General features: G+C 36.9%; 1 protein-coding gene across 1 annotated transcript in view; it reads left to right on the top strand.

The window, feature by feature from the left end:
* LOC109056450 (cysteinyl leukotriene receptor 1-like) overlaps positions 1-13,951 on the top strand; it is a 30,569-nt gene extending 16,618 nt beyond the window's left edge. Inside the window, exon 2 of the mRNA XM_042769673.1 lies at positions 12,300-13,951. Within this exon, the coding sequence (XP_042625607.1) occupies positions 12,314-13,372 (1,059 nt within the window). The 5' untranslated portion in view covers positions 12,300-12,313 and the 3' untranslated portion in view covers positions 13,373-13,951. The remainder of the gene's footprint in view (positions 1-12,299) is intronic.
* Positions 13,952-14,382: the final 431 nt, after the last annotated feature.

Here is a 14,382-nt window from a genome sequence, read left to right as displayed (position 1 = left end):
ACACCCAAAACACACCAATTACTCATTAAGAAAATAGGGACTACCATTTTAGACCATGCAACGGGCACGCCGACCATTTTTTCCGTCCTTAAAATTGTAAAAGTGAATTCGGACACACCCTAACTGCAATTGCGCCATGCACTTTAGACCATGTGCTTAGATCGTTAAAATAGGGCCCATTATGTTTTTTAAGGATTTTTTAAATGAAGCTTTTAATCATTGTAAACCATCTGTCAAAATAATTTGATATTTAAGAAGTGAAGATTTTTAAAAAGGGGAGAAGCGATTAGTCAACAGAAGAGACGGATGGCAGTGCGAGTGTTTTGTTTAATACTTGTTTGAAGATTAAATTATTACTTGCTGCTAGGAAGGAATATTTAGTTTTCTATCTATTTCTACTTTGTATTTTCGCTTTAGTTTGTATTTTTAATTGCTCTTACTAGTAATTTTAATAATTGCCATCAGCTAAGAAGTAGCCTGTGTTATTTGCATTGCTCCCTTTCTGCACTTAACTGTAGTTTCGATTTGAGCAATTGCCCTGCTATAGGCTATTGGCTGTGCTAATTAGAAGGTGGCTACAGCTGTTTTCACTTTAGTGTCTTAGACTGTGTATTTATTTGATGTCTTCCACGTCAGCGGAAGCATTGAGCCCTTGTGCTCAGCCTCCTTGTGTGAAGACCGATGAGTGTAAAGACCTGCAACTTTATCTGCGCAACTTTAACCCAGCAACGAAACCGGCAACGCACTTAAGTATTATTTTTATCTTCCCTTTACAGACTCTCCTTTCCTGTCCTCTCTTTTCAACCTCTATGGTGTGTTTCCAAAACATTCCGGCTGTCTCTTGACAACTCTCTAACGTCACACGCAGATGGCAATGCAATCTTGGTAACATGCATCATATCTCTACATCCTCTACTGCACCTCTTTCTTTCTCTGTGGGTCTCTGGAATTGTCAGTCAGCTGTCAACAAAGCAGATTTAATTTCTGCTTTTTCTTTACAATCCACACTGACTGAGACCTTGATTTGTCTTGAAGACTCAGCAACCCCAGCTGCTCTAGCTAACAATTTCTCTTTCTCTCATCAGGATGGCCGGGGTGGGGGCACTGGTCTGCTCATTTCTAACAATTGGAAATACTCAACCCACTCTCCCCTATGCAGTTATAACTCATTTGATTCTCATGCGATTACTGTAACAGCTCCTATAAAACTAATTAATTTACCGCCTTCCTCCAACCACCTTCCTAGAGAAGCTGGATTGGCTGCTGTCCTCATTTCCGGAAGATGGCAGTCCATTTATAGTCTTTGGCGAATTCAACATTCATCTGGACAAGCCTTATGGTGGGCGTGTAGTGGGCATTCTGGCGCACTATGGCATATACGTAAGACCCTTCAACGCATAGTGAGAGCAGCTGAGAAGATCGTTGGTGTCTCCCTCCAGGACATTTACAGAACCCGTCTCACTTGCAAAGCCCTATGCATCGCAGGTGATCCCACTCACCCGTCACACAGCTTCTTCAGTCTGCTGCCATCAGGGAGGAGACGGTGGAGTCTCCAGGCCAGGATCAGCAGACTGAAGGGTGTTGGGGCAAAACTCAATCTCGCCTAGGGCAACCAAAGGGCTAGAGCCGGCCCTGAGCCCAAGCTACACTCAGTGGCCATGTGATGCTTATGCTCCATGATACTGGTACAGATTCTGTGTAATGAACAATTCTTTGTGACTGTAGATTTCGAGCTGGAAAAGACATTTAGTTCCAACTTTAAGTGAACTTTAGTTCCCAGGTCATCTACAAGATGGATTAAAATGCTGATAAAGTCAAGAAAAGATGAGACATAAACACATGACAGTATGACTGAAATGTTGAAATGTAAATAAATAATAATAATCGTAAAATAAATAAAACACGTTTATTCTGTGGCACCTAAAAAAATTATTTGGCTCCTAAGTTTTTTTCTTATAGGAGCCAATGGCTCCTTACTCGATTTTTTTGTTTGGAGCCCTGTCCCTCCCACCTCTGCTTCAAGATTACGCTGTATAATGGCTTAAAATAATTTGATAATGTGCTGTATCCTACAGAAGCAATACCTCTTGGAGAGGACACAATCTTGTTAAACAACATTTTTAAACTGCGACAGTGTTGAAATTTTAGGAAATGTCTTGGGTGGTGATCTCTTTGACCCAGTGTCTGACTTGCAAATATTTAAAGAAATTATGTAATATTTCTTGGAATATTATATGTCTGGGATAGAAATTCAAAGGTCATTAAATAATCATTGGCATACAAGTCCTCCAGTGTCTTTATACCTTTAATCACCCATGCTTTTAGGTTATTATTAGTAATACCAGGAGGTACAATGGGGTTTTCCCTAAGAGGTAAATGTCTAAGTTGAACAGTAATAAAACTGCATAAATTATGTGATTCCACCCATGCAGAAAATGTATTATGTATTAATGGATTTTTAGTGAATGTAGATAAAATACTTTTTGACCCCAAAAAAGGAACCACGTTTAGCTCATCTCCTATTGTTCTATAACTGTTCATTGAGTATCAACTTTATCAGGGTTCATCCAGATCCATGTAGGCTAATTAATAATGTCTAAAACTGGGAAAGTTCAGTCCACCTTATTCGGTGCTTGAAGTTTAAGTTTTAGTCTCGGGTTTTTGCCTCTCTACAGAAAGCCCGAAAATACTTTGGTTAGTTCCTTAAAATAAGACTTGTGAATGTTCAAGGGGAGACACTGAAATTTAGACACATTTAGGTAAAATGTTAATTTTTATGACATCGATTCTGCCTATTAATAATAAGGGTAAATCTTTAAGTTTTTTTGTATCATCTTTCACCCAGTCCAGAAGTGTGGAACAGGTGTGTTTTTTTTTTTTTTTTTTTTTTTTTTAACATAACATCATATGTTAAATCATTGTGAATACCTAAATATTTAAACCCACTAGTGCACAGTGTTAGTGGTTAAACTAGTGGTTGAACTCTTCAGGTATATTAATAGGAAATGCTTTTTAATGTTATCTTATCCAGGGGTGTGAAGCAACAAATTTAAAATACTTACATTACTGTAAGTTTTTTATATCAGAAATTGTGTACTTACTTGAGTACATTTTAAGTGATGTATCTGTACTTTTACTCTGCTATTTTCCTTCCATTTGTGGTTGTTACATGCTTGTTTTAATTTTATTTTTACTGAACTCTCATATGAGTTTCTAATGGTTTTGTATTCTTTGCATTGTTCTAAACTTTAATATTTTATGTACAACAATAGCTGTCTCTGTGGCCTTACACCTGATTTTAAATCTATTTTTCAAACATTATAATTTAAATGGTAATGAGTATACCAAGAATAACTCTTTCATCTTTTCATCACTTTTTATCATAATAGTTTTCAGTGTTGTTTTGGTGTATTTTAAAGAGATGGCAGTCAAAATAAAACTGCTCGATGATAGATATTCTCCATTCATTCTGACAAACAACAAAAGATAATTTGAATTACAGTATGTACAGTGTTTTCTAAATGTTTACACTGCAGTGTACAGCATTTATTATAAATGGTAGATTCTGCAACTCACTACTCATGAGTACTTTTAAATAAGATACTCTTACTCAAGTAGTTTTTTAAACAAGTACTTTTTACTCACACTGCATTTATTTGGAATGCAATGGTACTTTTACTTGAGTATATTGTTTCTTTTTTCTTTTATTGTATACTCTTTCCACTACTGCACTTGTCATAATTCAGTTTATAGCCAGATATATCACTGTATTCCTTACATATATGTAGTAAGGGGGGGAATAGAGGATTGTGAATTGGTCAGGTATGTTATAAGATCATCAGCATAAAGGGATCACTTGTGTTCATTACAGTGTTCATTTTGGCAGGCATTTTTAATTTAGTCTTAGTTTTTACCTTGAGACGAAAATGCTTGATAGTCTTAGTCACATTTTAGTCGTTTGAGTCTTTTATAGTTTTAGTCAATGAAAAGTCATTGCATTTTTGTCAACTTTTAGTCATTACTTTTAGTCAATAGTTTTAGCCAAACTGTAGTTACCAAAATTTATTTTGGTAGCTATTTTTATATGTAGTCTTTAAACTAAAATAATCATTAATTCTTCTCACTTTAGACCAAATCAATTAAGCTTAAGAGAGATTTGAATCAAGGACTGAATTTGGAAAAACTTTTTTGGGTGGACTACCCCTTTAAGTGAAAAAGGAGCAACGTATAAAAATATCTTATATATATATATATATATATTTCAGAAGCACAATAAGACAAATACAATAGATATACAAATTAAACTATTTTTTTCAGATACAGTAGGTTTTACTTAACATGTATACATTTATTTAACATCTTTTGTTGGTTAACATTAATGACAGATAGGTATTTAATTTGGAATGCTTCATTTTAAGACGGAACGCATGCATTAAATACTGATACATGTTCAGTTTTCACCCACCTGTTCACGTTCACTTATTCCATAACCTACTGTATTTACGTGAGATACTCTACACGATAAACATTTGGACTGCTGTGTGAGAACTGAGGCAGTGGAGCATGCGCGCAAGAGAGAGCACTTCTAACAGCACGATTCCACCTATCCCGCCTTCACTAACTTAAAGTTAATCGACAACAAATTGTGACTCCCGGGAAAAACGGGACATATGGTTACCTTATCCCTACCCCTTCGGGTGCTGAGGCCATTGTTTCAGATCGCTAGTTCGCGTTTTATTAGCCTATCCATCCACTGCGGCTGCTGTACTGACTAGATATGCAAACGCCCCTTATCCGATCGCAATCCAATGACAGGGATATGGAAAGCCAAATTGGTCAGAATTTGCATGCTGTTTACCGCTGTATTAATATTAAACCGCTGTTTTCATAATGCCTCCAGGCGTTAAATATGCGCTGTTAGGTGATAAGTTAATGCCAGGTCGCCACCACACGTTTAAATAATGCCACACGCCGACCGACGTTAAGTTAAGGCCACACGCCACTTAAGATGCAGATTTATTTGCTCATCTACATGGACACTCCTCTCATGGCTACGAGGACTCTACGGCAAGTCAGAGCATCCAGTTTGCAAGAGCGCGAAGATGGCAAGGACAGCCCTTACAATTCTAGATATAGGATATATCTATAAAAATGCCCCTGAATGAGCTTTTGTCTCATAAAGTTATCACACCAGGCACGAATGAGTGCAAATTTGGAAATGATTTTATACAACAGTTAAATTAATAAGAAAGTAATATTATTATTTTATTATTATAATATATTTTGAGTAGGCTATCATTTCAATTTAAAAAAATAGTTGGGGATAGTTTCACAAAAATAGAATTTCTGTTTATTTACATTTACTCACCCCGATGTTGTTTCAAATCTTATGTCTTTATTGCTTTTGAGGAACATAGGAAGATATTTTGAAGAATGCTGATAACCAAACTGTTTTAGTCTATAAATATATGTCGATTCAGATGAAGCTTCTGAAACAAAAGTATAGCATGTGTAATTTTAAATTAAATATTAATTTTTAAAGCAACATTTTTTTTTTTTAAACATAATATAAACTGAAATGATAATCAGTGCTGAATTAAGCCAAGCTGGGGGGATCCGTAAAAAAAAAATAGACTTATGGGAGTCCCCCTGATATTTTATATTAGTATCAACAACAAAAAACTCATGCAGTTAGGATAGTAAAGAAGATTAAAGAGACGGAGTACAGGGATTGAAGGCAATAAATGCTTATTGGTGCACCTCAGATAGTGAAAGCAGACTGCAGTATTGTCATTCATCATAACAAACAGTGTAGAGACGATGTAATAATAGATTCAGTGAATTTTTTGCAACACTGCAACACCGTGGCAAAAATCTGCCACCGTCACAGCCCTAGTTCAGACACGGGCCTATTTTAGACATCCATCAATTAGTGATGAAAAAAAAACTAAAAATTTGCTGCACTGCTGGAAACAAAATGAGACTGTCGAGCTGCTCTTGACAGTTGCGGTAGCACGGTGTTTAGTGTCCCTCAGCAGCAGCTTGTATGGTGTGTGCCATCAGCGCAGCTGAACAGTTCTGCATTCAAATGAACGCAAGCTTGCCGCAAAGCATTAGAAAAAGTAATTACCATAAATGTGTTAGGGGGAAATAGGAAGGAGATATTTGAATATTTACTAATTAACTAGTGTTTTCTGAGTCGGTGTCGCAAGGATGAAGTTGCCGATACTGACTTGCCATCTCCTCATTAGATGTGCCTTTAGAGATAAGTGCATCTTTATGATTATGATTATAATGAAAGAATTTTTGTTTTTGATTTGTTTTCTTTTGTAAATTAGTAATTTAAGCTTTCTATAGATATATTTATCATGTCTGTGAGGCCTGTATTTGCTGAGTTTTGATTTATTCTTTCTTATAAAAGCACAACGTTTTGTTGTTATTGTGAGTGCACACAAACAAAAGTAGACCCTTCACAGTCCTGAATGATGTATTATTCTTACCTTTATGAGCAAAAATGTTGGCATATTCACTGAAAAAAATGCAAGTGATCGCGCTGGTGCCTCCATGTCCTGCAAAGCGCGCTTCAGCTTTCATTCTCCGTGCAAACGGAATTGGATATAGCACACATTTAACTAGGTTTAACGTTTAAACATTGTAATATGCTTGTTTTATAGCTATAGATTTTATTTTAGGCAAGTCATGCTAATTTAAGAAGGCTAAATTGATCAAATATAGGCTCACTGTCTGCCGCTGGGTGCTTGGTCGTTGCTTTAAAAAACAAAAACTTATATTTAACAAGCAAAAACTGCTCCAAACATTTTTCTAAGTTAACTTAATAAAAATAATAATAATAATAATAATAAACAAAACAAAATTTAATGACTTTGCCATTACAAACAAAATTGAACTATTTTAATAGCTGCAACAGTAGTATAAGATGTTTTGGGAGAAGGGGGAAAAAAGACAGTCTCATCTCGGGACGGTAATTCTGATAAGCTGTCGGACACGGGGCCAGTCTAAGCCCTAAATTTAAAGCCCGTGCAGGGCTCTATGTGCAATAGCCTAGTTTTCTACAAAGTCCCTCCTTCTGACAAGCACAGTCTGCTATGATTGGCCAACTGACACAGTGCATTGTGATGCAAGCGCTCGTCGGAAATGTAACACCCCTTTCCATAATCGCAAGCTTCATCTCTCAAAATGAATGTAAAGACAGTTAATAATGTCCTCAGTTTTACCATCAGTTCAAGCCCAAAAGGGGAACAGAGTCGCGTGACACACAGTGATGAAGCTTGAATGTGTTTGCAGTACACAAGCCACGGATGGTTAAGACAGCTGACTCCACTGTGTGACCGTCTCTCTCTCTCTCTCTCTCTCTCACACACACACACACACACACGCGCGCAAAACTCTGCATTTGAACAGTCTATGGCAAATACTTAAACTAATTACAAAACATACTTACAGTAGCTGATTCAGGAGCGTCAGATTGTCGTAGCAAAGTCTGAATGACCTCCTCTCCTAGATTCATGAAACGGTCATCCATAAAATGTGTTGCTGTTCTGTTGTAAGTAATCTTAAAGATTCCTAAATGCATCTACTTTCGGAAAGCCAAATAAAGTGCTTTTGTTTTCTCCTAGATACACATAGCATCTCCCTGACATGACTGCTTCAACACTAACTGTGTTACTGAAACCACGCCTTCTTTCTTTGCGTGAACATCTGAGCGGCATTACACAAATCTTCCCACATCGTGACGTAGAGATGTGGGGCATGTTAGAACGAGCCGTTTTAGAGGGGCGTGGCAGAGTCTCAACTTTGATAAAGAATATCTCTTTGGATTTGAGACTTTAGTCTTTGCAACTTTACAGATTTCCTTTATTCACCAAGAGCTTGTAACACTCCAAAGAGAAAGGAAAAATTTAAATCGCATCATGTGACCCCTTTAACAGTCTATAACATAAGTCACTAAAAGGCGGACCGTGGTCCGGGTCTGGACCCAGATGCCGTCCCATACGGACCCGGACCTACAGCCAAAACGGAAGGTTATGATATGATTTAAAACCTGATAGGGCGCTTCTATTTAAGCCACTTATGTAGTCTTTACTGGAGCTTGTGCCCCAGTAAGATGGGTCTATTGACACCCCTGGTAGCCATAGCTGGGCAGAAACTGATTCATAATCTGGATAACGTAATCAGACTCCAAATATTAAGTACTTTTAATTAGATTAAAATACATTTTTAAATACTTGTAATCAGAAAGAGAAAGAGCTTTATTGCCAAGTATGCTTGCACATACAAGGAATTTGTTTTAGTGACATAAGCTTCCAGTACACAAAAGACAACAACACACAGTCAAAAAAATAAAAAATAAAAACCCTTTGCAGATAAATAAGTGTATAAACAATTGTGCTATAAATGATAATGGAATTGGATTGAGTAAGATGCAGGGATGTACTAGGATGAAGGGGTAACAAATAAATATAAGGATATTGCACATTTTTATTGTATAAGTGGGGAACATTTAACTGTTCATGAGGTAATCAGACTACAGTTACTTTTTTATTGATTACATGACTACATATTCACACAACAGCAATAAATTATTTATAATTGATTGATTCTCCCTACTTCCTCTTTTTCATCTTTTAAATGTTTCTTTCTAAAATAGCCTAGTGCTAATATACATTCATAAAGTCCTCCAGTTTTGTGAACATTTTGTGAAAGACCAGTCACTAGTTGGGTGATGAAACTACACAGACAATTGAGAGGCCGCACAGCATTTGACCACTGGATTTACACAAATCATTTTCTCAGCATTTCATCATTGAGTTAACTACTGATGAAAAGCATTAATGTTTATTTGAATTATCACTCAGTAGGTCATTTAACCATGTATTACTGTCTCGGGAAGACTTTTGTCTTTCAAACATATTAAAATGCAGAAATTCACATATATTATTTACATTGAATGCATTCACAAACTGTTTTTGTCAGCAAAACCTCTTTCACCTAATATATTTACTTGAATTACCCCTGAGATTTTAAGGTATAATTTCAAGATTAAGTAACACATTTGAATGCTCATGGTTCTCTGATATTGACTAACGCTAAACATAACATGCAGGTAAACTAATTAAATATTTCATTTTTAGCAAGCGTTTTATCTTGATTATTTTGAAATGATTTTTTTAATTTTAATTTTTATCATTTAATTAATTATTAGCTTTACACAACTCACAAACCCCCTTGCAGTTCCTTCACAAACCACAGTTTGCTAAACCTTGAGGTAATGTAATGTTTAATGCACTTTATGTTATTAATAACAATGAATGGAATATATTTTCTTTTTTTTATCAATATAGTGCAAGCTTGCCCTATTTAAATCAATGTGATAAAAAAGTTTGGTCAAAAGTAATCAAAAAGTAGTCTAATAATATTACCTTAAATGTGTAATGTGAAGGATTACCTTACTAACTACAATTTTTGTCATGTAATTTGAAATCAGAAACAGATAACAATTTTCAAGTAATGTACCCAACTCTGCTGGTAGCACGGTAGCACCAAAGATGAAAATGAACACCTGCACTGAAAAACACCCCTCTGTCAAGCTCCTGAAGTTTGCAGATGACATCAGAGTCATCGGTCTTATCGAGGACTGTGACGAGTCTGCATATAGGCAGGAGGTTGAGCAGCTGGCTGCCTGGTGCAGTCTTAACAACCTGGAGCTAAACAAGCTCATAGGTTCCAGTCTCTCAGGACCTAAAGTGGGAGTGAGGGGCTTAACCAATAATTGAGGTAAGCGGCCGCTTAGGGCCCCTGGGAAATCAAGGGGCCCCATCTGATATTGGCAAAACATATTTGGCAAATGCTCCAGTGTGTATTTGTGTTCTGGAGAGCATCAAAAGTTCAATCCCCACTCAACACACTGTGTTTTTGTCGAGTGCTGAGTTCTGCAAGCTGGTAAATCCTCTCATTATAAATACGATGTAAATAAGAGATTGATTGTGCAGTGAAGACAGCTTCACTGTAGAGCGGGACGTCGTAAGATTGCGATGAACTAAAGTGAATGACAGCTTTTAGTGATTATAGAGGGAGCGCAGTTTCTAGGCTGTATAATCCTGTCTGACTGTCTCAGAACCGATATATTAACCTCAGAGAAGAAAGTATTGTGTTTCGTCTCATGATTTTATTTGTCTTGATGTTTCAAAATGACTCGCTTGTCTGTTTTTCCTATGATCACCGGCTCAAACTGCTGCGCTCTCATACAAATGCAAGAATGCGATGACTGGAGAGTTTTGCTTAATAATAGATTACATTAGAATGAGTTGCAAGGCTCTATTGCTAAAAAGGCCCAGCAGAGGTTGTACTTCCTTCACCACCTGAGGAAGTTCAACCTGTCACAGGATCTGATCACACAGTTCTACTCAGCCTTCACTGAGTTTGTCCTGTGTTCATCCATAACTGTCTGGTTTGGCTCAGACATCAGGAGATTATTATTGCCCCTCTGCCCAACCTCCATGAACTTTACACTTCCAGAGTGAAGAAAAGGGCTAAGAAAATCACCCTGGACTGCTCATATCCAGCCCAATTTCTCTTTGAACTGTTGCCTTCTGGTTGGCACTACAGAGCACTGAGTGAGCACCAGAACAGCCAGACGGCGGTTGGCGGTTGGTTTGTGGCCCAATGTATGTTATAATACATTGTGTATACACACACTAAACAAAAAGTGACAGCTTTTTAGAATTTATGAGCACTCTTTGCAAGCTTTCTTGTTTCAGCCACACACACGTTGCAAAGTTTGGCATGACGTCTGCATATTTATGCGGGATTCACTCTCGAAGTAGCAGTGATTTACATAGTGATAACCACAGCAACACATGGGACAAAATATGTGAAAGTGTGCATTAAGACTAGAGCACCCTCACTGATTTTTATTTCTGGAACCTGGTTGATACGCTTTCATTGCAAAACTATAAAAAAAAACAACAAAATACAAATGCACTAAATAAAATAATTGAATACATGCATATTTACAATTTAAGCACTTAACTAAAATAAGTAGGCTTTTAATAAAATAAATAACTAGAGAAGGCTGACTATTATCAGCTTGCTTCCATTTAGTGAGATAAGCCTACTCTTCGCCTGAATTTGAAAAAAAGCAGGTCTTCAGTGATGCGAAGACAATGTTAGAGCGTGTAGACACAATATCTGAGTGAGAGCAGAGCCAATTCATAAAAGGACAATGTATATTTAAAAGCACACATCCAGTTTTGTGTGAGTGAAGGAAATCCGCTTGCGAGTGGAGAGATTCGTCCTCGCGCATTACATGGATCACGTAACATTACGCACCCTCGATATTTGTCATATATCACGCTATAGATTAAGTATAAAGAGGAGAAGAAAGCGGCCCTAGGCAGCTGCACATGCCAGGATCCGCCACTGCCAGATGCAGTTAGAAATTTACTAAAAACAAGCCTATCGCAAGACATCTGGTAAGGTGGGCACCTGGGGTGGCCAGCCAAATTTCAGGGGGAGCCGGTGCCACCCCTGGCCTCCACATAGACATGCCCCTGGTGTACAGCTCTGTTGTTTGGACGCGTGGTGCACTTTAAACTGTAGAAACATTAAAATGGTGCTACCATTGTTATTAGGTCTGCTATTTGAGGACCCCTGCTGTACAGTGTTTCTTACACTCACTGAGGGTGATGACTGAAGAGCATGGTCTCACTAAAGGACTGAAACAGCTCTTGGTGATAAAACATTTAAATAATATGAGATGCTATATTTTGAGATGCTGTAGCAGGTGTTAATCTATATAGATATCTTTAAATCTATATTTATCTAAACTCTGACTTGTGCTGTAGCTCAGAAACATCAATTACACTGCACTCATACTGTAAAGTCAGAGCAGAAGATGTTATTATATTTGAAATTAATTATTCCTCAAACTGAAGAGCCTTGCAACACTAACAACGCTTCATATATAAACTGTTATACAGTATTAATGAACGTCGAAATACCTGTACTGTGTAATCATGTAAGAGACACTGTGTGGTTTATGTTTAGATAAAATGTTTAAGACATGACGTTAATTTAGTGTAGAGATACAATCTACTTGAAATTAACTTCTGCTGCAAAGGTTTGAAACACCTTTTTTACACAAATATTACTTTTTTCTGGTTCATTTGTATGGCAGGATCATTTCTTTGGAAATACAGTACAGATTTGTATTAGGAAAAGTCTATCAATATGTTATAAGAATTGAATATTTATATTTCTTTGTTTCTTTCATATTTCAGACACCAATGCAAGAATGGGTCCATCTAACATAACATCTTCTACGGTTAATAATACACAAGTGTGTGCCTCAATCGATGACTTCCGTAACCAAGTCTATTCAACGGTATATTCTATCATCACTGTCTTAGGGCTGATGGGCAATGGCTTCGCATTGTACGTGCTCCTTCGTACCTACCGTCAGAAATCATCCTTCCACATCTACATGCTCAACTTGGCCGTGTCAGACCTGCTGTGTGTCAGCACTCTGCCACTACGGGTGCTTTACTACGTCAACAAAGGGCAGTGGAACCTGGGGGACTTTCTCTGCCGCTTAAGTTCCTACGCACTGTACGTCAATCTCTACTGCAGCGTCTTCTTCATGATGGCCATGAGTTTTACCCGCTTTCTAGCAATTGTGTTCCCGGTGCAAAACCTGAGGCTAGCCACTGAGAAGAAGGCATGGATAGTTTGCGTGTGCATTTGGGTTTTCATTTGCACCACCAGTTCACCCTTCCTCCTCTCTGGACAGCATACTGATCCAAAGTCTAACAAAACCAAGTGTTTTGAACCACCAGAAACGCCCCAAAGCCTGGATAAACTGATCGTGCTGAATTACTTTTCCCTGGTGGTGGGTTTTATTATTCCCTTCCTGGTCATCTTGCTGTGCTACGCTGGCATCTTGCGCACTCTACTTAGAAACACGAATGGTGCTAACAAGCAGCGTTACACACGTAACAAAGCCATTCGGATGATTGTTGTGGTGATGCTGGCTTTCTTGGTTAGTTTCATGCCCTATCATATACAACGCACAGTGCATCTCCATTTTAAAAACCGTGAAAATGCTAACTGCAAAGATACTATGTACATGCAGAAGTCTGTGGTCATCACCCTCTGCCTGGCTGCTGCTAACTCATGCTTTGACCCAATGCTCTACTTTTTCTCTGGAGAGAACTTTCGTCATCGACTATCCACCTTCCGAAGGGTTTCTGGAAACTACATTGGAACTCACAAATGCCGCCATGCCGTCCAAAGCTCCCCGCCTGTGGAGGAGAGCGAATTGCAAATCTGTAATGGTTCAAACAAACTTGGGTAGAGGGAATGGAAATGCTGATTCTCTGACAAGGCAAAAGCCGATTTCTTGAGGCAAAATAAAGGTTATTCATTCAAAGTAGTATTAAGAAGGAGAAGAAGAAGAAGAAGAGGTTCTTATGTACTACATTTGAGTATTAAGACTGTAAAACAGCACTATACATCTTGTGCATGGTTTGATTACAAGCAAGAAAATATATATTTAAAAAAAATTGAGAATACATTTGCCATTAAAAACATACACTTGGAATATATAATTTTTTTAAACACATTTCATAATACTGATAACTGAACCCCCTAGTCAGTGTTTATTGGATGAACTATTTGTATTTGTTAATTGTTGATTTAAGAGGACACACACACATACAGACAAACATCATATAAACAGACTGCATTCTGCATGCTGTGTGTATTCATTGTGAAATATATTCTTAAAGTAGCATTTTAGGATGTATCAGTGTAAATGCAAAATGTAACTTTTTTGTAAAAACTGTATCTTTGAAACAGATGTAAGTCAGACAGTGATGAGTCATGACTTAATCAAAGCCCAGGTGAAAAATAAACATATTTAAATTATACTATACTAAGTGCATATTAAATGTATTATTTTGAAACAACTTTAAGTATATTAAGTGTATTTCAAGATATGTTTAAGTTTGATTTGAATCTATTTGTAATATATTTAATATATTGAAATTGTTAAATTGGAACCACTTTAATTGTATTTAGTGCAATTTAAGTGTATTTCTTAAAATACATTGAAAATGTACTTTTAATACTTCATGAACTACAGTTAGAGTATATTTGAAGCATCTTTAAAATGCTTCAAGTACATTTCAATTGTATTTCAGCTCATTAGAAATGCATTAGCATTACACTACTAGTATATTATAAAGCTGCTTTTTTCAGTATATACACACATACACACTTTGATATCTAGAAAACTTTAATGTATTATATATTGTTGTGTACATTAAAAATATTCATAAAGTACAATAAAAAGTACAGCAGCAT

The sequence above is a fragment of the Cyprinus carpio genome, chromosome A14 (assembly GCF_018340385.1).
Source record: "Cyprinus carpio isolate SPL01 chromosome A14, ASM1834038v1, whole genome shotgun sequence".
Taxonomy (NCBI): domain Eukaryota; kingdom Metazoa; phylum Chordata; class Actinopteri; order Cypriniformes; family Cyprinidae; genus Cyprinus; species Cyprinus carpio.
This window is presented reverse-complemented; position numbering and strand designations above follow the sequence as displayed.